The 20,813-nt window shown below is 40.3% G+C and overlaps 3 protein-coding genes across 5 annotated transcripts; all 3 read right to left on the bottom strand.

Annotated features, from left to right (window-relative positions):
* Positions 1 to 1,693: 1,693 nt before the first annotated feature.
* On the bottom strand, positions 1,694 to 4,231 carry LOC306978199 (uncharacterized protein). 2 transcript variants are annotated; one of them, XR_013793894.1, is made up of 5 exons: positions 2,610 to 4,231; positions 2,329 to 2,521; positions 2,175 to 2,248; positions 1,926 to 2,014; positions 1,694 to 1,827 (listed from the first exon to the last, which is right to left on the bottom strand). XR_013793894.1 is itself a non-coding variant. In XM_079576714.1 (5 exons), the coding sequence occupies exons 1-5, from the start codon at positions 4,170 to 4,172 to the stop codon at positions 1,767 to 1,769; spliced, it is 1,983 nt and encodes a 660-aa protein (XP_079432840.1). In that variant the 5' UTR covers positions 4,173 to 4,231; the 3' UTR covers positions 1,694 to 1,766. The 2 variants fall into 2 exon arrangements, 1 of the variants encoding a protein (XP_079432840.1); XM_079576714.1 differs by having other exon boundaries at positions 1,926 to 2,017.
* Positions 4,232 to 4,296: 65 nt separating this feature from the next.
* Positions 4,297 to 7,422, bottom strand: LOC306978327 (uncharacterized protein; the record flags this gene model as incomplete). The annotated part of the gene is made up of 3 exons (XM_079576850.1): positions 7,291 to 7,422; positions 4,379 to 5,813; positions 4,297 to 4,316 (listed from the first exon to the last, which is right to left on the bottom strand). The coding sequence occupies exons 1-3, from the start codon at positions 7,351 to 7,353 to the stop codon at positions 4,297 to 4,299; spliced, it is 1,518 nt and encodes a 505-aa protein (XP_079432976.1). The 5' UTR covers positions 7,354 to 7,422.
* A 1,263-nt stretch (positions 7,423 to 8,685) lies between these two features.
* LOC306979228 (uncharacterized protein) lies at positions 8,686 to 19,799 on the bottom strand. 2 transcript variants are annotated; one of them, XM_079578085.1, is made up of 13 exons: positions 19,495 to 19,799; positions 18,233 to 18,556; positions 17,461 to 17,754; positions 16,368 to 16,673; positions 14,970 to 15,080; positions 13,815 to 13,976; positions 13,402 to 13,632; positions 13,275 to 13,325; positions 10,951 to 11,205; positions 10,507 to 10,839; positions 10,115 to 10,381; positions 9,736 to 10,008; positions 8,686 to 8,926 (listed from the first exon to the last, which is right to left on the bottom strand). In XM_079578085.1, the coding sequence occupies exons 1-13, from the start codon at positions 19,550 to 19,552 to the stop codon at positions 8,898 to 8,900; spliced, it is 2,694 nt and encodes an 897-aa protein (XP_079434211.1). In that variant the 5' UTR covers positions 19,553 to 19,799; the 3' UTR covers positions 8,686 to 8,897. The 2 variants fall into 2 exon arrangements, with proteins under 2 accessions (XP_079434211.1, XP_079434210.1); XM_079578084.1 differs by having other exon boundaries at positions 8,687 to 8,926; positions 13,402 to 13,716; positions 19,495 to 19,797.
* Between the last annotated feature and the right edge of the window lie 1,014 nt (positions 19,800 to 20,813).

Genomic DNA, 20,813 nt, shown 5'->3' with positions numbered 1-20,813 from the left:
GAGACTTTCATTTAGAACAGACCATGCACAGCTGTCCTTATCTCCGACAGGTAACGCTGAAACACCTGTACTAAGTTTAGTTGGGCCTTTCGAAGAAGAAATGCTTTTATTTCTAATATTGAGGTTCTTTAAAACAGGAGTCAGTGCGGATGGTAGACCAGACGTGCATGGCTTTCCCTTGATATTCCGGTTTGGTGTGCGAGTTGTAGGGCCGTCTTCACCCAACAGTGCGGCCGGGGGAACATTCTCACAACCTTCATCATATTCTTGTGGCTTCTGACATGCAAAAGATGATGTGTCCATTTTCTTATTGGCCATGCTGCACAACTCAAAATAATAAGGATTTGTTGTTTATTCCGGGACTAGTCTTCCAACAGATAATCTTCATGAGCTTGCCGCCTGCAAATAAAACAAAAAAAATAGTGTAAGATTAGTTTCATTGTTAGAAATGTTCATGTAAATAAAAAGGCATTCACAGAAGCTAGTCATAGTGGATGAAACACACAAGATCCAATGTTTAATGCCAACGAGGTCTGTCACTGCTATTTTGCCGTCTCCTCATGATAATGCGTAAAAAGACAAGCCAAGGGTTCACACCACTTTTTTTGTTAATTTTATGCACTTGGTAATTGTTTGACAGATAAAACAATTGATTTCAAACCGTCATGTCATTATACATCGCTCAATAAACCTAACCAAAACATTGTTCCTAACCTTAAAGGCCCTATGCCTCATTTTTTCATTACAAACAATGAAAGCCACTATATTAAAACTCATCCCTAATCTTCCAAACATATATGTAACATCCCCATTCTTCACAGGGACATGTTTATAGGCACATTTCACAACGTGCAGGGTCACTTTTCAGGGTCACTTTCAAAAGAATGCTACAAAACTAGCCTCCAAGCCCATGCAATTGATGCAAATGCTTTATAATTAGATCTACAGTGTTTTCCCCACAACTGTCTGAGTTTGCAACATACTTAAGGAAGACAAAACAAATTTGATTCTAAAACTAGAAAAAAAAATCAGGTACAGCTCCTTTAACTGTTTACTTGTTTCTAAACCGTTTTCCAACAGCAAACATAAATGTGACGGCAAAATAAGAAGTGTTAGCAAAGCTGTAAAGCTGTACTGAATCTGCCAAGAACAGGTGGGTTAATATTGACTTTAAATTGCAATACTGTATGTGTTAGTGGTTGTTGTTTTTTACTCAGGAAGTTTGAAGACATTACTGACATCTAGTTAGCCAAGGTTAGCAGTTACTTACCATTCCCAACAGTCTTCTCCGCCTCGATGAACTTTACTACATAGTATTAAAAAACATCAAATGGATCGTTAAAATAACAACAAGTTATGTCGGAGTCGGATGAGAGTCAACTTTGGTTCAAATGTGTGTCGTGTGTGCACATCGATTTGAACAAACCAGGCTCCACCAATCACTACATGGACTGACTTCTTCTACGTTCAGACGAGCGCACACAAGCTACTCTTTCGGCACACTGCCCCCTAGCGCTGCTACAAAGTCCCAAGCACTATAAGGGATATGCTTTACAGACAGTAAAACACTGAATGTTCTTTATAAAAAAGACCATGTAATAAAGCCTGCAAAGTTCCATTTGATCACGTCTTTAATTACATTTTGGAAAATCAACAGTTTTATATACAGAATCATTATTGGCATAAAAAACTATGGTCATCTTCATTGTTTGCAGTTTTACAACTTGAGTCTCATGGAAATATGTACACTTTTTTCGTTTTTTCCGTTATTCTTTTGCTGTTTTCTTTAGTTTACTTCTGAGTTCAGACATTAATGGATTGCCAAAACTGTTGAAAAGAAAACAAAATCACATTGATTAAAAATATATATTATATGGGTTGCATACACTATGTCTATTGTATGCAATCAATTGTATGTAATTTACCTTGGGTGATTTGGAGGCATCCATTTAGGTCTTGGTGGCGAGTCCTCTGGCATGAATTTATCATCATCATCATCCCCTACCGGTTTTGTCTCCTGTAACATAATGTATTTTTTTAATGGTATTTTGGGGTAGTATGTTGTCAAATGAACAAAGCGACTGAAACAAACAAACAAACAAATAAACAAATAAACAAACAAAAATAAATAAAATAAAATAAATACATAAATACATAAATACATAAATATATACCTCAGTGGTTATTTCACTTTTATCTTCAACCATTTTCTTTGTCTTTTTCAAGACAGGGAAACCTGCTCCAAAGCCTAGATTCAGAATACAACAAATCAGTACAGAATATTTGAATTATTTACATTTTATCCATCTTGTTTATCAACTACTGAACCTGGCAGTTTAACGCCGATGCCCATAATGCCCAAAGGAACACCGGCCGGTGGCTGGCATTTTGATGGTGATGGTGACGGCTCCAGTGATGGTTTATGCAGCAGCGACCGAGGGTCTTTGGGTGGCCTCACTTTTGGATTTTTGACCGCAATTCTTGACTTTTGTGGAGAAAAGTCTAACTCCCTTACATCATCCTGTAATGAGAATGAAAATAAGATATTTACACCAACATTATAACTACTCAAATAGGTTTGAAAAATTAAAAAAAACAAAAACAAATACCTCATATGTTTTTTCATCTTCTTTGAGCTCTTGCAAGCAATCCACTTTTGGCATCTCTTGGCAGGGAAGCTGACATCCTTCTGTTGGTGCATCAGGCACGGACATTGTATTTTCAGTTTCATTTGGAGAAAATAGTTGATTGTTATCTAATGCATCTAGCTCAAAAAGTGTTCTCAGTCTTGTTGCTGGCTCATCATTTGGCTGAATTGTAAATTCACAATGTGTAGCTGGACTGGACCTAGACACTGCTACATCCGAAGAGTGAGAAGTGTCAGATTCATCCTCTGTGCTTTCTGGTGTTGTACATAAGCTTTTTCTCAAGAAATCTTCAGTGTGAGGTGTTTCAAATAAAGGCTCTGTTATAGGAAATTCACTTTGATCCTCATAACATTTGTGTAACTCGCTACTTGTAGTAATCAATTGTTCTATTTTGGGTAATTCTTGTTTCTTGTACCCATGTGAACCCCCCATGTTCAAAGACTGGTCAAAGAGCTCAGACTCGGTTGTGGATAATACATTGACGTCACACGCTATGCTTAATTCAGGCATTGACCTCAAATTGTGTCCTTCTGGCAGCTCAAGTGGGCTTCCCCCCTGCCACAGGTCCTCTACCTTTACTTCAGAGTGGTCTATTGAAGTCTGCTTTATCCACAAATCAAGAATTTCGTCCTCGATCACATTGCTAGAAATCAGTCGCTCTCGATTTTTGTCTGATAACATGGAGGTTGAAATTTCATAGTCGCCCACATCTGTCAGTTCATCTGCTTTTGATACTTCAGCAGAATCTTCACCTGCAGCTTCCAACTGTTCTTCTTCAGAGTAACTCTCAATTATTGTTGTGTTTGTGGCTCCTTCCTCAAGCTCATTCAAGCCTTCTTTTGTGACTTTAACGACTATACTTTCCACGGTCTCGAACTCGGATTCAGTTTCAAAAGTCAATGGATCATTCACCGAAAAATCCTGAAATTCATTGTCGTCAAAGGTGCTTTGGGTCAATCCGGCTACATTTGCGGTTTGAATCTCTTGCATTGCCCAACCCTCAGCAACACTGTAACCTTCACAAGAGCTGTCTCCCATTTCAAGCACAACCTCTGCTGCCTCTTCTTTTAGACCATCTTCTTTTAAGAACAAACAGGTCTCAAAATCCTTGTATGTATCCACTGCTTTCATGAGGTCATCTGCTCGTGTCTTCTGCTCGGGCCCAACGCTCTGCTCCTCAAATCTCTTGTTATCGGCTTCTGTTTCCATAAGATCTCCGAAATGGTCTGCTCCTCCGCTACTGCCACTGTTTTGAAGGCATTTTGCAGCTCCGCTCTCCTCCTCTTCTTGTAAGAGGGTGGTCTGGTTTTCTGTGCAATTTCCTTCTTCCAGGAACCTTTGTGTAGCACTTCCAATGTCGGGCTCATTGTTGTGGCCAGGAACTTCCCCTCTGCTTTCCTTATATGAATATAGCTGCTCCAAATCCTGCCCTCCACACTCACCCGGGGGAATATTTTTAAATGCTTTACCTTCCTCCTGTGTAGACACCCCTTCATGTTTTACTGTAATGCTATTTGTTCCCATGAAACTGTCTTCACTGTAGACTTCAAGGCCAGTGCGATCAAGAATTGCTTCAGCGCATAGATCATTGTTTGTAGCATTGTTGTCGCTTTCTCTCGTAATGACAATTTCTTCGACTAAACTAGCTTCATCCAGATTGATCGTTTTCTTAAGTCCATCATTTCCAGATCTTTCATTTCTGTGCTCCTCTTTGTCTGTAGTTGCCTCACCCTCACCATCATCAGTGACTTGTGCTTCCCTACACTCATTTCTAACAAGCTCTATGTCCAAAGTGTCTCTATCCACAACTAACGAATCATCTTTGTTCATTTTCTTCACTTCCTCACTGCTCTCGTCGGCATCAGCCATCCTGTCCTGTTTGGTCAACTCCTTTCCTACATTCAGGGCTATTTCGTTGGTATAGTCTTGATATTCGTCCCCAATATCAAAGTCTGTCATTTTAACAATATTATCATGTTCTTCTGGGCTTTCACCATCTTCTGTCTTTCTTTTCTTTTCTTCTTCGTCATCTTCTGATTCAACAGACGGTGCAACTCTTTCATCCTTCAGCAAATCGACCAAACTGTTGTCAGACAGTGAGGATGCAGTATGAGGAAGTACTTTTGAAAACGTCAGGCTTAGGTTGTCTTCCATTCCCTCATCACTCTGTGTCACATCTGCATCATCACTTTGTATATTTTCATCCACATGACGCTCATTATTGTCACTTCGCTGGAAAAGTGTTGCGTCGTCCCGTTTGGTCATGAGTTCACGCACTTCGTCGTGATCCATCTCCCTCATTTCACTGGCTCTTTCAGCTACCTCCACCACACAACTGTTTTGCTTTGTAACCTCTAAATGAACCACGCCTAAATGCAACTCTGATGTATCGTCTTGATCTTCATCTTCGATATCACATGCTGTGTCTTTGGCTGTCGTATTTTCTGGTCCTTCACTTTCTTCATTCGTCAACTCTCTTTCTTTCTCATTGCTTTCTGATTGAGCGGTGGCGTACTCTTCCATTTCATTCAGCACCGATTTCTTCTGTTGAACAAGGATCGCCTCAACCTCCAAATCTGCATCATGAATTTGCATTGTACCCTTATCCTCTTCACTATGCTCTTTTCCAATTGATGTGGTGTTTATTTTGCAGGCGTCCTCTGGCTCCACAACCAAATCAGTGTGTTCAATAGACTCCTCTCTATCAAATTCTTTTAGTAAATCAATACTTTGGTGTTTGCCCGACTCTTCCCGTGTACAGCTGTTTTGTGCAGATTCATTTATCTCATCTATAATTCTATCAGGACTATCTAAAAGTGTCATTTGAATCAGCCCCCCACCATTCTCCCTCATTAAGCCACTTTCATCTTGGTTTTCCACAGGCAGGTTAGCAACATCATTGCCAGTCTCATCTATCTCTCCCTCAACTGTGTGTTGGGTAAGTTCGGATTGAAGCTCGGATCCAGAGTCCCATTGCACAACGGGTCGCTGCTGCGGGCTAGCAGACAGCGCAGGGACGCAATGCTTCTCGTCTTCCTCCTTTGGGGTGGTGTCATTTTCCGTGTCCAAATGCTCATGATTATCCTGGGCGGGGTTTGTGTCATTTATTTCTGTGACAGGGGGCTCTGGTCTGAGGATTCTGTTCACGGTCTCTGTTATGTAGTTCTGTAGAGGGAGAATAAAAAGAAGCGTCATAAAATTACCCAACAAACATTTACTGGACAAGATACTTCCCTATTTTGCTTAATTTCCTCTGTCAAACAAGTCAGAATCTATTGCGTCAGGCTCGGATGAGAAGCCAAATGAAATTAATTTAGATGGTTCAATACTCTATATGCGGTCCTTATTATCACTGACTAAGTATTAAACTCCACATATTGGTTGCCTTCAGATACTAGAATGTGATGAAGTCATACTCCCAGATGTGGAAATACTAGAGCCAGTTTTTACCATTGATTACATGGTGTTTTAATCAGAAAAAAAAACAAACCCTGTGCTTGCACTTTTTGGAGTACCCCCAGTAACGGCTAATCTTGTTGACAAGCAGGAAACTGTTATTAAATTTATTTCAGTACTACTAGCCAGAAGGCTGATATTATTAAATTTGAATAAAAAGAACCCTCCAACCTATATTAATCGGCTATAATTTGAATTAAAAGGAAAAGTAGACGATTTTCACTCAATACTCTTACAATCTTTTCTTCTTCTTTTTTTTTTTAATTTTTAAATCTATCATTATTAGATTTTTACTGCTATATTGCACAGAAAAGTCTACAAGATCCTTGAACTACTTGAACTTAACTTACGATATAACCAGAAAATCCCCAATCATAATTTTGACTGTCCTCCTCAGTCCTCAGTGACTGACCCACGTGATCATGTCATCTGAATCCCAGCAAAGCACTGTTTGAACTATTCAAATAACATAGGTCTACATCAGTGGTTTTCAACCTTATGGAGCCGCGACCCCCATTGTAGCAGTTAAAGGGGTTCGTGACCCCCACCCGGGTCACACCATGAGAAATGGGAACATTAGCCTATATAATTCTTAATAAACAAAGTAAAATAGCACACACATGCTGCAATAAAATATTACATTATATGCTACATGAAATGGACAAGACAGAGTTTAAAAATGTGAAAATTATGTATTTTCCTCCCAGCAATGTCCTTATGTGTAAAATGAGCCTATTCACCACAACTGCCTCTAAAATCCTACAGTCACTCAAAAAGTTGTTAATTCGGGTCCGAAGTGCCGTCATGCACGAGCTTAATACAGAGACTGCAGTTACACATAAGACCTGAGATGGCAGTAGTGAGTATAAAAATGACCACCTTCAATCTAGTCCCTTTAAATACATTTTTTATTGACAAGATCTGTTGACCCCCAAATTTGTCTCACGGCCCCCAGGTTGAGAACCACTGGTCTAAATATTCATCCAGGGCCTGCAGCAGGAAATATGACGTAGGGTGCCGCCTAGTGGTCAAAATAACAGGAAACCCGTGTGTGCAGTGGTTCACTTTTTTGGATTGCCTAAACGTGCTGATCATGTGCAGACATTTTTGATCAAGTTTATCCTGAATTTCACAGCTTGATAATAGACACAAAATAAAAACGTATTGAGTTACATGAGTTGCTCACCCAGAAAGTCCAAAAAGTCCTCTCAACCCTAGACATGGGGCCATCATCTTCTGCAGGATCCATAACTCTTCTTCAGACCAGGTAGAGCGCGTGTCCTCACCTCACCTCGAAAGCTAACTTTTGGTTGAGATTTCAGTTTTTATTTCAATTAAATAAAATAACGGATTGACTGATGCAAAATGCGACACGGTTGTTACAGCTGTGGTTTGGAGGCACAGCTGAGTTCCTCGTTGTGATATGTCCGGTACGTGCGATAATATGAGGAAGGACTAAAGTCGCAGTTGTGGGCGAGCTGCACAAATAATGGTTACACAGAGCTTTGTGCTGCAGGACATTAACAATTTAACATGTGCCCATTTTACTGTATTGTGAATTCATTTCAATACATTTATTTATAACCAATTCCAGAAGTGGGTATAGTAGACCACCTATAAGAAACTGGAGTAAAGATATGAAGTATCTGTATCCTTGGAGTAGTTTAAACAGACTTTATACTTGTTTTAGAAATATCAATACTCTTACTTTAGTTACAGCACTTAGTTACTCTCTCACTGAGTAAATCTGAGTGATACTAGCATTTAGAAGAAAGTTTGTTTTTCATGTAGGATATCTTATTTTCAGATTTTTATTTTTTTTATAGTGCAGAGGTTTCAAGCTTTTCACACAAGTACTGCAAGATAAAATCAAGAGATCAAGACTATTACAGACCGAAAAGGAGTCTAAAATACAGCTAGATTGGACTAAACCACGTAAACATCATATGTGAACATGAAAAAACACTTAATTTACATGCATTAAGGTGAAGGTATACTTTATGAATCCCTGTAGGGACATTTGTTTTCTGCATTTGGAGTGAGCAGCCACTTACTAAAACATAAATAAAATAAAAACATGACTCTTACTTGAATAATTATTATTTTTTTGGCTTGGTCTTGCGGCTATTTTTACACTATGTCACACAAAGAACATTTACTTTGTGGATTCTCACTTAAGGCACCCATTTGAATAAACACATATCGAATTATGTTTTTTTTTTTCAAATACTCGCCTTTTGCTTTGATAGTTCTTTCACACCTACATAATTGCATGTGTTCATTCAGAGTTTAAAGCCTTCAATGAGAATCATACAGTGTAAATAGTGTAAAGCCAATACATAAAGTGTTTCCAATCTTTTGACCTGTAGCACATGTTTGTATTGAATGTTATAAATATCCTTCACAGGCGACATTTACTTCTGATCTCTGACATGTTGCAGGTGTGAACCCAAGTCTCAAAGGGGTTTTGTACTCGGGACTGTGGTCGACCAATAAGTGACTCAGAGGTTGACACGCAGATGTGTGTGAACAACTGCAAACAAAATGCAACCTGTGTTTAGCAACTCTTTATTTTCAAATGAGAATAGCATTACAGCAGTTGTACAAAAATACAGTACGGACATTTATATATAAAAAGATCTTGGTAATTGAAATACAGTATAGGAATAAATGTATGGACGATTAAACAATATGAAGTAATAAATAATAGTAGTAAATGTAACAATATTAAGACAAGGAAACCTAAACCGTTTAGAGAAACAAACAGTGTGAAATCAATGGAAAGATATGACATCACATTGATGAAATTTCCTCATTTGGCTCTGAAAAAGAAGAAACATGATCAGATTAAGAGGAACTTGTTTAACACCGTACACAGCACTACAGGTAGTCATATTATACAGTAGGTTCAGAAAGTTTCAGACCTCATTTATGCAGCAGTCTGATACTAAAACATCACATTTATTTGAGAATAGTCAAAACATTACCCTCTTAAAAAGGTCTCTGTTTTTTTTGGCATGAAGCTTTGAAGTTTTATTTGTAACCATACAACTAAGACATGGGTTGGCTGAAGTCTTCTCATTACACTATGCTGCAGATTATGTTTAAAGAGATGCAAGTTGGTCATTTGATGCTCACTACTGCCACCTCAGGTCTAACGCATAACTGCAGCTTCTATATTAAGTCCGTGCATGACGGCGCTACAGACAAAGTAACAACTTTTTGAGTGGCAGTGCAGGATTTTAGAGGCTGTTGTGGTGAACAGGTCTGGCATTACACATTAGGACATTGCTGGAACATGTAGGGGGATGAAAATACTAACATTTTTAAACTCTGTATAGTCCCTTTCAGAACAAAAAGAAAAGGCGTCTGAAAGGTGATTCATCAAGTGTTTGTTGATAGAAATGTAGAAAACCTTTGGTGAGCTATACAATTGGGCAATATATAATAGGGTTTGAAGCAAACAATTTCGTAGTGACCTAAGTGCAATAACTTCATACCCCTTTTCATTGCTTTTGATTTCATTATTTTCCCATGAAACAGAAAGGTACAGCCTCTATAGAATCGATCGATCTTCAGCATAAGAATGTGGTTTGGATACTTTCTGAATCCTCTGTGTGTGTTGCATCACCTGTCCAGCTTCTGTACACGGGGAGTTTCAGTGCAGGGTGCGTGATCTCCACACACACCCGCAGCCGCGCCCTCTCGCTCTCTCGGGGGCTCCGGCTCAGGCTCACTCGGTTGATGTGCAACGCGCCCGGGTCTTGCTCCTCTTCATCACTGTCCTCGTCCAGATCGGATTTGGTGTCCTCCTCTCGGCTTATGTTGTTGTTCTCTCCGTCGACCTTCTCGTCAATGTACTGTATTCCCTCGGTGTGGGGGTCGGTGACGGCTGCTTTTGTCTCTGTTGCGTCGAAATGGATACAGTTACAACCCTTTTCATCTGCAGAATATCAATGAATCTGTCTGCTGATCCTCCATTACCACAAATATTTATAAAAGATGATTACTTATTGCATGGCCATTCCTCCGTTTGTCCTTTTCAGGCAGGATCAGCGGACCCGTGGACCTTTCCAAGGCGCAGACACTTTTCAGCTCCCTCTGTCCATTATCTCCGATGTCCTCTGTCTCACTGGACACCAGCGGGAAGAGCGTAGCGCCCCCTGCTGCCCAGACTAATTTGGCTTTGGGATGTCCGCCTTTCAGGAGGAGAGAGAAGACCCCGACACCTTCGCTGCTCCAGCAAACAGAAATCGATGGAGGGATGTATGGAGCCCCTGAGGAGAACAGCCAGAAGTGAGTGAAGTTAGGTCATGGTTAGTATCCGACCTCAGGAATAATAGAGGTCTATGAATACTTCCTGCACCTAGTATAAAAGATAAACATTTTGGAAGATTCAGACCTGTATCTACATTTCTCCACAGTCTCTCGATGGGCTCGGGCAGCGAACAGTGCTGGACTCTGCAGATGACGCCCGCTTCCCTCTGCTGCTTCTCCAGTCTTCTCAGAGTGGCCGTGGCTTTGTAGAGATGAGGCTGAATCTGCAAAGGGCCAAACAGCTCTCCCCCTTTGAGCTGCTCCTCCTCGCGGTCGTCCTGCAGCCCCTCCCTCATATTCAGCCACTCCACTGCCACGTTTGGAGGGTAGAAGTCTGAGATCTCACATCCCAGGGTTACAGTTTGGTCTGCATTGGTGGTGCTGATGACTTCCGACACACACGGCCTTTTTAGGAAGCCTATATGAAGAAAATAATATTTAATCGCAAGGCAAGATTGCTGTCACGTGAAAAGATTTACAGGCCCTTGACCGCCATTTAAATACATGACATAATTTATCCTTCCTTCACCTCTGGTCTCTCGGGTTACAGGTTGCTTCAGCGCGATGTGATGGACACTGACCCACACTTTAGTGCTCCCCTTCTCCAGTTCAGAGCGGGGGAGCTTGCACTGACTGTAGGCAGAAAAGAAGCCTTCTGAGTTGGGCCGAGGGGCGGACGATGCCTGGGAGGCCACCGGGCTCAGCTCACCGCCTTGGCAGAACCAGCGGAAAGTGATGACATCCGGATGGAAATGTGAGGCTCGCACTGTCAGGCTGATCACGTCTGAAACACACAGAGTCGGTGTTAATGTAATACGTCAACATGTCTGTAACAGCAAACGCACTGGAAACAGACTCTGCACCTCTCGAGGCCGTCAGTCAATTAAATTATTGTTCGCTGTCAAATATTAGTCATAAACATACAGTAATTTCACTCATCAAACTCGTGTTGAAATAAGCCTTTGGGGCATTTTTATGTATTTTCTCTGATTGAGTTAAGAGTAAACCTAGAGTAGGGGGAAGGGAATTGTATTTGTATGTTTTCACAGACACAAGTTCCCCAAAGCGCTAACCCTTTCTTGTCTAGGGCCCTTTTCCCCAAAATGCTATACATGTGTTTATTTGGGTTTAACTCAGCCTCTACAAGGGGTACATGGCTAATCTTGGTACCAAAATAAACTTTATCCATGGGACATTTTGTTTCAGTGAAAAATAATTTTAAAAAATTATAGTTTGTAAGTAAACATTAGATTGAAACAGAAAAATCTAAATTCCGCCTGAATAAAAAACACATATTTGCACCTGAAAATGCTCTTTCTCTGTCTGTGCTGTAGCAAATAAGAACAGAAATGGAAATAATCAATATAGTGTGTGCTCCCTCTAGTCAACAAAATACCAGTAGGTCAAAACACTGAAGTTATACATGCTTTATAAAAAAAAAAGTCCAGGCGGAATCTAACTGTGCCAAATTGTGCCAAATTAAAAATAATAATAACATTTTTTTTTATTTTTTATTTTTTTTATTTTTTTACAGAAAATAAGTATTTTAGTTGTAGGGACATATCGGGTCACAAAATTGTATTCCCTGTCTAAAAATGAACACCATTTTTTCCAAAAACATTACACAATAGCATTTATTTGTCACTGACCAAAATATGTACAACGAATTATGACAAATTGACATATTGTGGCTTGCTGTTTGAGTTAGGATCTGTTGATTTGAAATTGGAGTGGATGAATGTGTTGCTGAGAGTCCACTGAACACGGAGAGGTGAAAAATATGACTGACAGTATTTGTATGCGAAAGTTATGGCCCCCGGAGATGCAGACACAAGGGGTGCGGAGCCAAATATGGCTCTTTAGAGCTTAAGGGTTAAGGGACAGTTGTTCAGTCACTATATGCTACACATGTGGTCACTGCCGCCCTGGGTTAGACTGACACACTGAAAAAAGTAATCGAGAAATTAGTCAATTCTAGTGAGTAAATGTGTCCTCGCTTCAAGAAACTATTTTCAAGAAATCTGTTCATGGGGCAGGTTCTTGATTTAAGAAAAAATATCTCATCTTACGCAAATTTTGATCAAAGCAGTACTAAGTAACTTTACCTTAATACATCATTTTTGTAGTCCCTCTGGGGGTAATACAAGTGTTAATGGGATGATTAGGGAGTCTTTCATCTCCCTATCTGGTGTCTCGCTGGCCAGAAAACCACAATTGCAACTGTCCCTGAACCGGGTCAGAGCCCCAACACACACTAATGGAATCACGGAGAAGAAGCTAACAGGCTAACGGGCAAAGCTAATTGAGGGCTAGCACCACTTAAACAGCATTTACAGCCAAGTTTGAGTGAAAAAAAATATCTCCATTGTGTAATTGGATGTACAATATCCCTCGCTCCCTTTGTCTTTTCTGTCAGCGTAGTATTTACTCTCACGGACAATTAATGAGTAAACATGCTACGACACTTGCATTGGCTACGACACTTGCCAATGCAAGTGTCGTAGCCAATGCAAGTGTCGTAGCCAATGCAAGTGTCGTAGCCAATGCAAGTGTCGTAGCCAATGCAAGTGTCGTAGCACTTGCATTGGCTACGACACTTGCCAATGCAAGTGTCGTAGCTAATGCAAGTGTCGTAGCACTTGCCAATGCAAGAATTATAATTTGCTTTAAATTCGAATGCAGTTGATGTTTTGATGTCTTTCCAAATGGATAAAACATCTTGAAATTATAGACAAATTTACTTATTTCAAAAAAGGGTTGAGAGCTACTGTAGAGAGTGTGTTCAGACAAAGTGAAGACACTACTTTGGCCAGTAGAGGTCAGCGGTACTTATACGTATCTGTATAGCCTCACCTGGATCGTTTGGCGTCTCTGCCAGTTGGATTTCAGAAACTTCTGGAACAGCTTGAAGAAGAACAAAGTCCATTCATTATTCATTCATGTCAAAATGCGTCTTGATGTTCAAGTAAAAGGTTCTTACAGAGAATAGTAAACTTCTCTGACACCCTCTCCTCCACTATCTTGTCCTTTCCGACATAGGACACCTGGCACTTGAAGACCGCCCCCTTGTGGACGGAGATCTGTGGGATGAAGGTGAGTGCGGAGATGAGCTGCTGCGTGCCGCTCTTGGTCGAGTGCAGCGGGGCCTGCGTGTGCAGCTTGTAGTAAGCCGCTTGGCCTTTAGAGGGCAGCAGGGGGCCCTTCTCCGACACTGGGGAAGTGAGCGTTAGACCATAGGGAAGATGGATGGTTGTTAAAGGGTTATAGAGGCAGTTAAAGTTAGTTTTTTCGGGCGCTTTTAAATGTTAGGAAGATTAACATGAGACAAAAAGATCATTAGTTTCATGAGATCGGTAACGCAAATGCTCATTATGAGACGCTGTAGGACGCTACCTGCAATGGAGGTGTCATAGATGGGGTTGTTGTTGAGAAACCACGCAGTCTGGACCCGGTCGACCCTCCTCCCTTCGATGCTGATCGTTACTCTGCCCTTTTGGCCCACGATTACGCGAGGGGGCAGAATTATCCCGGAGATGTTTAGAGATTTCTTTTTTTCTAGACACCGGAATTTCAGAAAACAATATATTTCAAATGTATGTTTAAGTGATGTAATTGACAGTAAGACAAACATTATGTTTCAGATAGTTTTTTTTAAAAATACGTCTTACCTGCAAACTAAAAAAAATGTCCTTTGTGTATGGAACTATATTACTCAATGACTAATTTACAAATTGTTTTCGTAGTTTTGATTTAAAGTGTCAACAAGACAAATTGATTAGTAAAATAGATTACAATATCAACTTAATCTTAAAGGTGTATCATGGACCTTTTTATTAAAACCACCCCGAGCAGAGTTTGACTCAATAAATAAAATTGAAATAGAAGCATTTATTTCATGACAGATATTTTCATTATAGAAAAACACCTCATAAATGCACAAACAAATATGAGCCTTTGCTGTGAGCGCCTCAGCTTACCTAAGACATGACTGTAACTTTACTGGGAGTGTGTACGCCTCCATGGAGATGTGACTTAAGTCAGCAGGATTTGAGATTTAAACAGATCCATTCTTTGATTACCCACTGCAGTAAAGGCATTTTCTGTGTCGAGCTGGTCATTACGAACATGTTTTGTGTTGATGGCAACAGTATAGTCCAAAATGTTACGCAGTGTGCCTTTAAGAAAACAAGAACTGAACTAACTAACTTTGTAATTTACCTTTTTTTGACCTGATGGCTGTATGGGTGGTTAGCATGACAGCTTTACTTTCGATCACAGAGGCCTCTACAACGCTCCAGGATCAATTACTTTGTAGGCATTCTGGTGAGAAGGATCGTCAACAGTAAAAACCTACCAGAAACTTTATAAACAGTTGATCCTGGAGAGTCAGAGAGGCCTCTGTGTTGGAAAATAAAGGCACCAGGCTAACCACTCACACAGCTACTGGGTCACTGAAAGGTCAAATACGCAGTAATATAATGTTTTTTTCACATAAAAAGTTCCATAATGCACCTTTAATCTGCAAACTTTGGCAGACTAAAAACTCACCGTCTCTCCTCCTCCAAGAAAACCCGAAACAAAGCAGAAAGACCAGCACGAGAGAGATCACCATCAATGCCACGGATGCTTTGGCAGATTTAGTCAGAACAGGTGTGTCATCTGCAAATCAAACAAACGATTTTAAAAACATATTTTCCCTTCTTTGTTTTACATTGACAAACAAAAATGTTCCCATACCAGTTTGGGTGCGTTCAGTACATTAGAGAATATGATTTCGTAATTTCAGGTAAAAGAGCAGGGTGATTCACAGTTTTTGAAGAAAATCTCCTAGCAGACTATACCTTTTGAACCTTATCGTTTTTGTCAGCAGACCTACAAAGACCTACAACAACAACAAAAAACTGAATTTAACACTGGCTGTTCCGATGGTGTTGCCACAAATATGGGAATTTGTGGCATAGAAATATTTGCGTAAGTAAGTTATTTGATGAAAATCCAATTCCAATCGATTCTACATTACATTTATGTCAGTAATCTACATACATTTTCAAATTGATATCTGTATACATTTTTCCAATTCACCAGCATTTTTGTATCTTTCAACTGTGTGATTTACAATGCCCACACTTTTCACCTTCGTTCAAAAAGAAGATTCACCAAAGTTCATTTTTGCTGTAGAGAAGACGGTTGAACATTGTACAATTTTTGTTTCATGTATTCATAGACACAGTAAATATATTAACCATATGCAGACATTGGCATTTTGAGCTCTAAAATAATAATAATAATGCACCGGTTTTATATAGCGCTTTTCTGGACACTCAAAGACGTTTTACATTGCATTATTCATTCACTCCATACTTGGTGGTGGTAAGCTACTATTATAGCCACAGCTGCCCTGGGGTAGAATGACGGAAGCGAGACCAGTCTGCACCATCAGGCCCTCTGACCACCACCACCCACTCACTCACTCACTACATTTGCCCAGGCTTCCTGGTGTTACCAAATGGTCTCCCATCCAAGTACCGACCAGGCCCTTCCCTGCTTAGCTTCCCAGGTCTGACGGGATTGGGCAGAGCAAAGACGGTGTGGCCACATAAAAGGCACATTCTACCACTGAATTTTACCCATGCCAATATTGAGTATAGAGTATTCAAAATATTTACTCAAGTAAAGAGTAACATTACTTTAAAATTCATTTGCTTAAGTAGAAGTAAAAGTAGAAACAATTACACAATTAAGAGTTAAAATAAGAGTATTCACTTTTTGAGCAAAAAATGTATATTTTTCACAGACGAAAAAAAAAGAAGTGAATGTAAATGAGTAAATGTAACTGAGTTCTATCCACCTCTGACATTGAGCATTATTGTTGAACTGTAAGTCATATGAACATACCCTATACCTACAGTGCACGGGTATTGTCTATCTGTGTACTTAAATAAATACCTCGAGGATCGAGTTTCTCGAGTTCCTCTGAAGCCTTGGTTGCCTGTAACACTCCGGGCTGGTTCACGACACACTCCACACTCCCACCCTCCTGCCTCTGGCTCGGGCTTAGCGTGTAGAAGCGTCTGGCGGTGAAGGTCCCATCTGGATTTTGGTCTGTTTTCGGGGGCTCTGGTAAAGTCGTGCCATTTTGGAGCCAGGAGACGGACACCTCCTCTGGGTAGAAGCTCTCAATGTCACAGTAAAGAGTCAAGGGGTTTTGACTGGAGGACGAGGGCACGGCTGACATCTTTACATTAGGAATGTCTAAGAATAAACACATTTGGAGATTAATTTGAATCAGTTTAAGGATTAGAGCTTGACAGTACCTTTCTTTTGGCCCATTGTTCGAAAGTTGTGCACCCCAGAGGAAACCCAGCCAGACATAGGTCTGTCTATGCCTTTGGGGAGCCGAAGGCGTAGACAGACCAGGGTGGGCTCGTTTGAAAGTTTGGAATCTCTAGTTTCCAACACTAAGTCTCTATCTTTATTTCTGTTCCATGTCCGAAAATAGGCGATGTTGTAGATAGGGTTCAAAAATAAAAGCGCAATTTGGCGCCCCCTCCAGCAGATTGCACCCTAGGCAGCCCGTTGGGTCGCCTATGTCTAGGGCCAGCCCTGAATGCATAATAATTCCCCATTGACTTATGGGGAAGTATAAGTTCTTATGGGGACTTATTAGCCTCCGCTAATTCATGGTCATGGCCATTTTTTCCAAAAAATTCTGCAATTTGTGCATGTCCCGAGTCCGCAACTTATCCTTACTCAGGAAAATTCAGCCTTCTGCAATTTGATCGTTTTTTTCTAGGCAATTGGGAATTCATTTGCCCATTCATTTTAATAGGACTTTCAGCTTTTAAACTGTTTTTCCAGTTCATGCGATTTTAAACAGTTAATGCAATTATAGTTTTGGCGATTTGACCATTTGCAGGTGTAAATTCCGCAGTCCATCAAAAGTTTCTAGTTTAAGGTGTGTTTTTAGATCATACGTGTGTGTTAAGGTCAAACACTGGTGAGGATTAAGTGATGAATTCTCTGTATTCTTTCGACTCACACGTGACATTTAGTTGAAAATCAAGATGCTGATCCACGCCCCGGTGCGACACCTTGCACCCAAAGGAGGCGTTTTGGTCTTCTCTGGAAGGCCAAATCGTCAGATTTCCGTCAGCTCTGTAGTAGCCATCCGCAGTCCGCTCGCCTTCCATTTGGTACGGCGCTTGTATCTCTTGTCCATTTTTCGTCCAGGACAAATAGATGGGAGGAGGGTAGAAACCAAGGGCACTGCATTTTAGGAGGCTTTCTCTCTCCAGAGCGACCCACTGCTGAGGAATGTCCAAAGTGGGCGATGCTAGAAAGAGAGGGTATAGTAATAAGCAATAAATCAATAGTACTGATTGTGAAAATCCATTATTAAGTAGGAACCACTGAAGAAATACAGAAAATAATACATAATGTGTATTGTTTTATAACTACAACAACATTCCAGATATTCATCATAAGCAAATGAACTGTTGAAAAGCTCAAACCCTAAACAAACATCCCAGCGATACCAAACATGCTTCTAATAATCAGATAGATGGAGAGATAATGCTATGCTTGTAATAGGTCATCGAAACAGGTTTCAGTCACTTGACACTTGTCCTCAAAAGATGAAGTATGTTTTTAGTTCTTTACTGGCAATGCCCCACATGTTATCGTGTATCTGTGGACTCGTGTGCATCATCTCCATGGAAACGAGTCAGTTGTGTGATTTTCTGACATTGTTCATGATCGACTCCGTAGTGATTTCTTTGCTTGCTTGCTAAAAAGAAAAGAAAAATCCTCACCCACAATACTGAAGGTAACGTTGTGGGAGTGCAGCTGTGTGGCGTTGTAGCTGACTGTGCATTCATAGACTCCCTGCACACTCAGACTGGCTTTGAGGATGGTCAGTGAGAAGTCTCCTTTGACAAAGTCTGCTACGTCCCAGCTGAAACCCTCCTTTATCTGGTTCACCGAGTCTTCAAACAAGGCCGTCTCTGAGCCATTTTTTACCCAGCTCGCTTGAATAAGAGACGAATTTATGTTGTCCTTTATAGTATCCGGAAATGTCACGTTGCATGGCAGAGCTGTGTCTGCGCCAGGGCTGGCCTGGATGTCGACCGCACACGCTGTAATGAGAAATAATATTATTATGTAGTTGTATATGTCTCCTTTATAAGCTGTAGTAAAATATTCTGCCATATGTAAGCTACAGATTAGCTGCCTTTGTCCAGTCTGTTTGCTCAAGTTTACCACATAAAACTCTTCATTTATTTTGATTGACATAGGCTTACAGTGATATCATTATTCCATTTTGTTAAATAAAGGTCTTAAGTATGGCACCTTGAAACTGCAAATAAAACGCCTTTCAATCAGTTCTATTCACACAATGAGCTTAATTAGTAACCAGCTCGATAAACACTAGTGCCCAGGTAAAGAGCTATGGCTGTGGAAAGTTTTATTGTGCTGTGTGACAGCCATTGCATAGTTTGACAACAAGGAAAGAGAAGAGAGCATTCAGAAATAACTGGTTCTACTGTTACACAATATTTTACCAAAGAGAACAAATGATTCTGAGCTATCATGTGTGGAACGGATGTCTTCGTATATTGCATTTATAAAAACAAGAGGCTACACTTCACTTAGTGCATAATCACAGTATTTAAATCATACATTTTCTGATAAATCTTTTTCACATATCAGCAAGATGCCTGATACTTGCACCTGCCACCACCTGTCGCACAGATGATTCCGGGCCACATATTTTTACATGGCCTGAACATGACTGAAACCTAAGATTCTAGTCATGAGCATGAGTCTTTGTTTTCAACATGAATATGTGAAAACATTTTATGCTCAGGAAATACAGCATTTAAAGTTATCAATAACTCACTGTCAAGTCTTTCACAATAGTAACAGCAATGCAGTCTTTGTCACGAAGTTTAGCCAGTTCTTAGTGATATACGACTGTAATAGCCTTGACCCATAGCTAGAATGACTCTATAGCTTGACCCAGTATGATAAATAGTGAATTAATGTTATCCTCTAACGCGTAGGTTGTACTCACCACACTTAATGACCGCTAAGGCAACGGCAAAGATGAGGACTTTACACCCTTTGTCCATGCCTGCGTTTAGTCCTCACGCCTTATCGCCAGGCCTTCTCCCCTCTCTTATATAGACCTTTGAGTTGATGGTGGGCGGGTTTGTCTTGCTGATGGTAAACAAGAAATATAGACCCTTTGCTTACAAATAGGCCCTTGACGCGTCCCGGTGAAATAAATGACCCTAAGGGAGAGAAAATAGAAGAGAGAGATGTGCCCAGGCGTCCAAATGGGGGAAAAGTGGTCGCTTAAAATTCAAACGGGCCTCTGTCCAAGGTTTTCGGGGACTACTTTACATTGGTGCAGTGTTCCCATGAACAAACGGACAGGGTGATCCCACTGGGCTTGTGTGGCCAAACAGTGAGCCGAGACCACAACTCTTCTCTGCCAGCGCGCTGTGCCATTAAAAAAGTTGAGAAATCCAATCCGTTTTATAACTGTTGCGCATTTTACAGACAGAATTGTTTCCAAAGTCCCCCACAAACTGAACGACGTACAGTATAGGAACTATGATCAAGGTCCAACAATGAAATAACAGTATATAAAACAATGAAACAAATATACGCATTATTGTGGTTCCCAACCACAGCAAACCCGCCTGGTTTTATGCCCCGACTTAGAAAATATTATAGATATATATCATAGATGTATGTCATGAAGATAGGCCTCAAATACATCTATTTGAGGCCTATCTTCTTCTTACTGCAATGATTGGCATCTTTGATTGCTGTTAATTTTTAGCTAGAGCAAACACTTGATGTTAAGTGGAAAAGGGCCTAAGTGTGAATAGTCATTAACCTGATTAGTCGTCCTTTGACAAAGCTTTGGCTGACAAAATGGAGAGTTAAATTCACACAAAGTTTTTGCGTCAATAGATCATTTATCAAACATGGGCTATTGTCTCTGACCTTTCTCTGTGTAACCTGCCTGTCCTTTGATCGACACAACCAAGAGATTGAGTCATGCTTTTAAGACATGTTTGTGTTCCATGCTTTGTCCTTTAGTTTAGTTTCGATGCTTTTCTTCTCTTTGATTGGCATCTGATTGGCTTTGATCCAGTTGAAAGACAGGCTGCTCCTCTAGGTACAGGTTCGGGGTTTTGGGTGCGACAAAATCTAGTTTGATTGTTGTTTTAATTTAACTTAGTAGGAAATGGTGCATATTGGTCCTGTAAACTGTCACAGAAATTATTCTTATACTTCTTTAATTACAACAGCCGGATTATAACATAATATACATTTCTTTTCTATTGGTAAAAAATGTACTTTGATTATGCTACACAT

This window comes from Gobius niger (assembly GCF_951799975.1).
Source record: "Gobius niger genome assembly, chromosome: 19".
NCBI lineage: Eukaryota > Metazoa > Chordata > Actinopteri > Gobiiformes > Gobiidae > Gobius > Gobius niger.
Note: the sequence above shows the minus strand (reverse complement) of the source record. Positions and strands in the feature narration are given on the sequence as shown.

Bases quoted from the DNA above. Each gene is read 5' to 3' on its own strand.
- LOC306979228 (XM_079578084.1), bottom strand. From the start codon at position 19,552: ATGGACAAAGGGTGTAAAGTCCTCATCTTTGCCGTTGCCTTAGCGGTC. The intron at 15,081-16,367 runs GTATTTATTTAA...TTTGATTTGCAG, and splicing joins CGAGAAACTCGATCCTCGAG to ATGACACACCTGTTCTGACT. The intron at 13,326-13,401 runs GTAAGAACCTTT...TTCTTCTTCAAG, and splicing joins AGAGAAGTTTACTATTCTCT to CTGTTCCAGAAGTTTCTGAA.
- LOC306978199 (XM_079576714.1), bottom strand. From the start codon at position 4,172: ATGGGAACAAATAGCATTACAGTAAAACATGAAGGGGTGTCTACACAG. The intron at 2,249-2,328 runs GTTCAGTAGTTG...TTCTGAATCTAG, and splicing joins CATCGGCGTTAAACTGCCAG to GCTTTGGAGCAGGTTTCCCT. The intron at 2,018-2,174 runs GTATATATTTAT...ATTATGTTACAG, and splicing joins AAAGTGAAATAACCACTGAG to GAGACAAAACCGGTAGGGGA.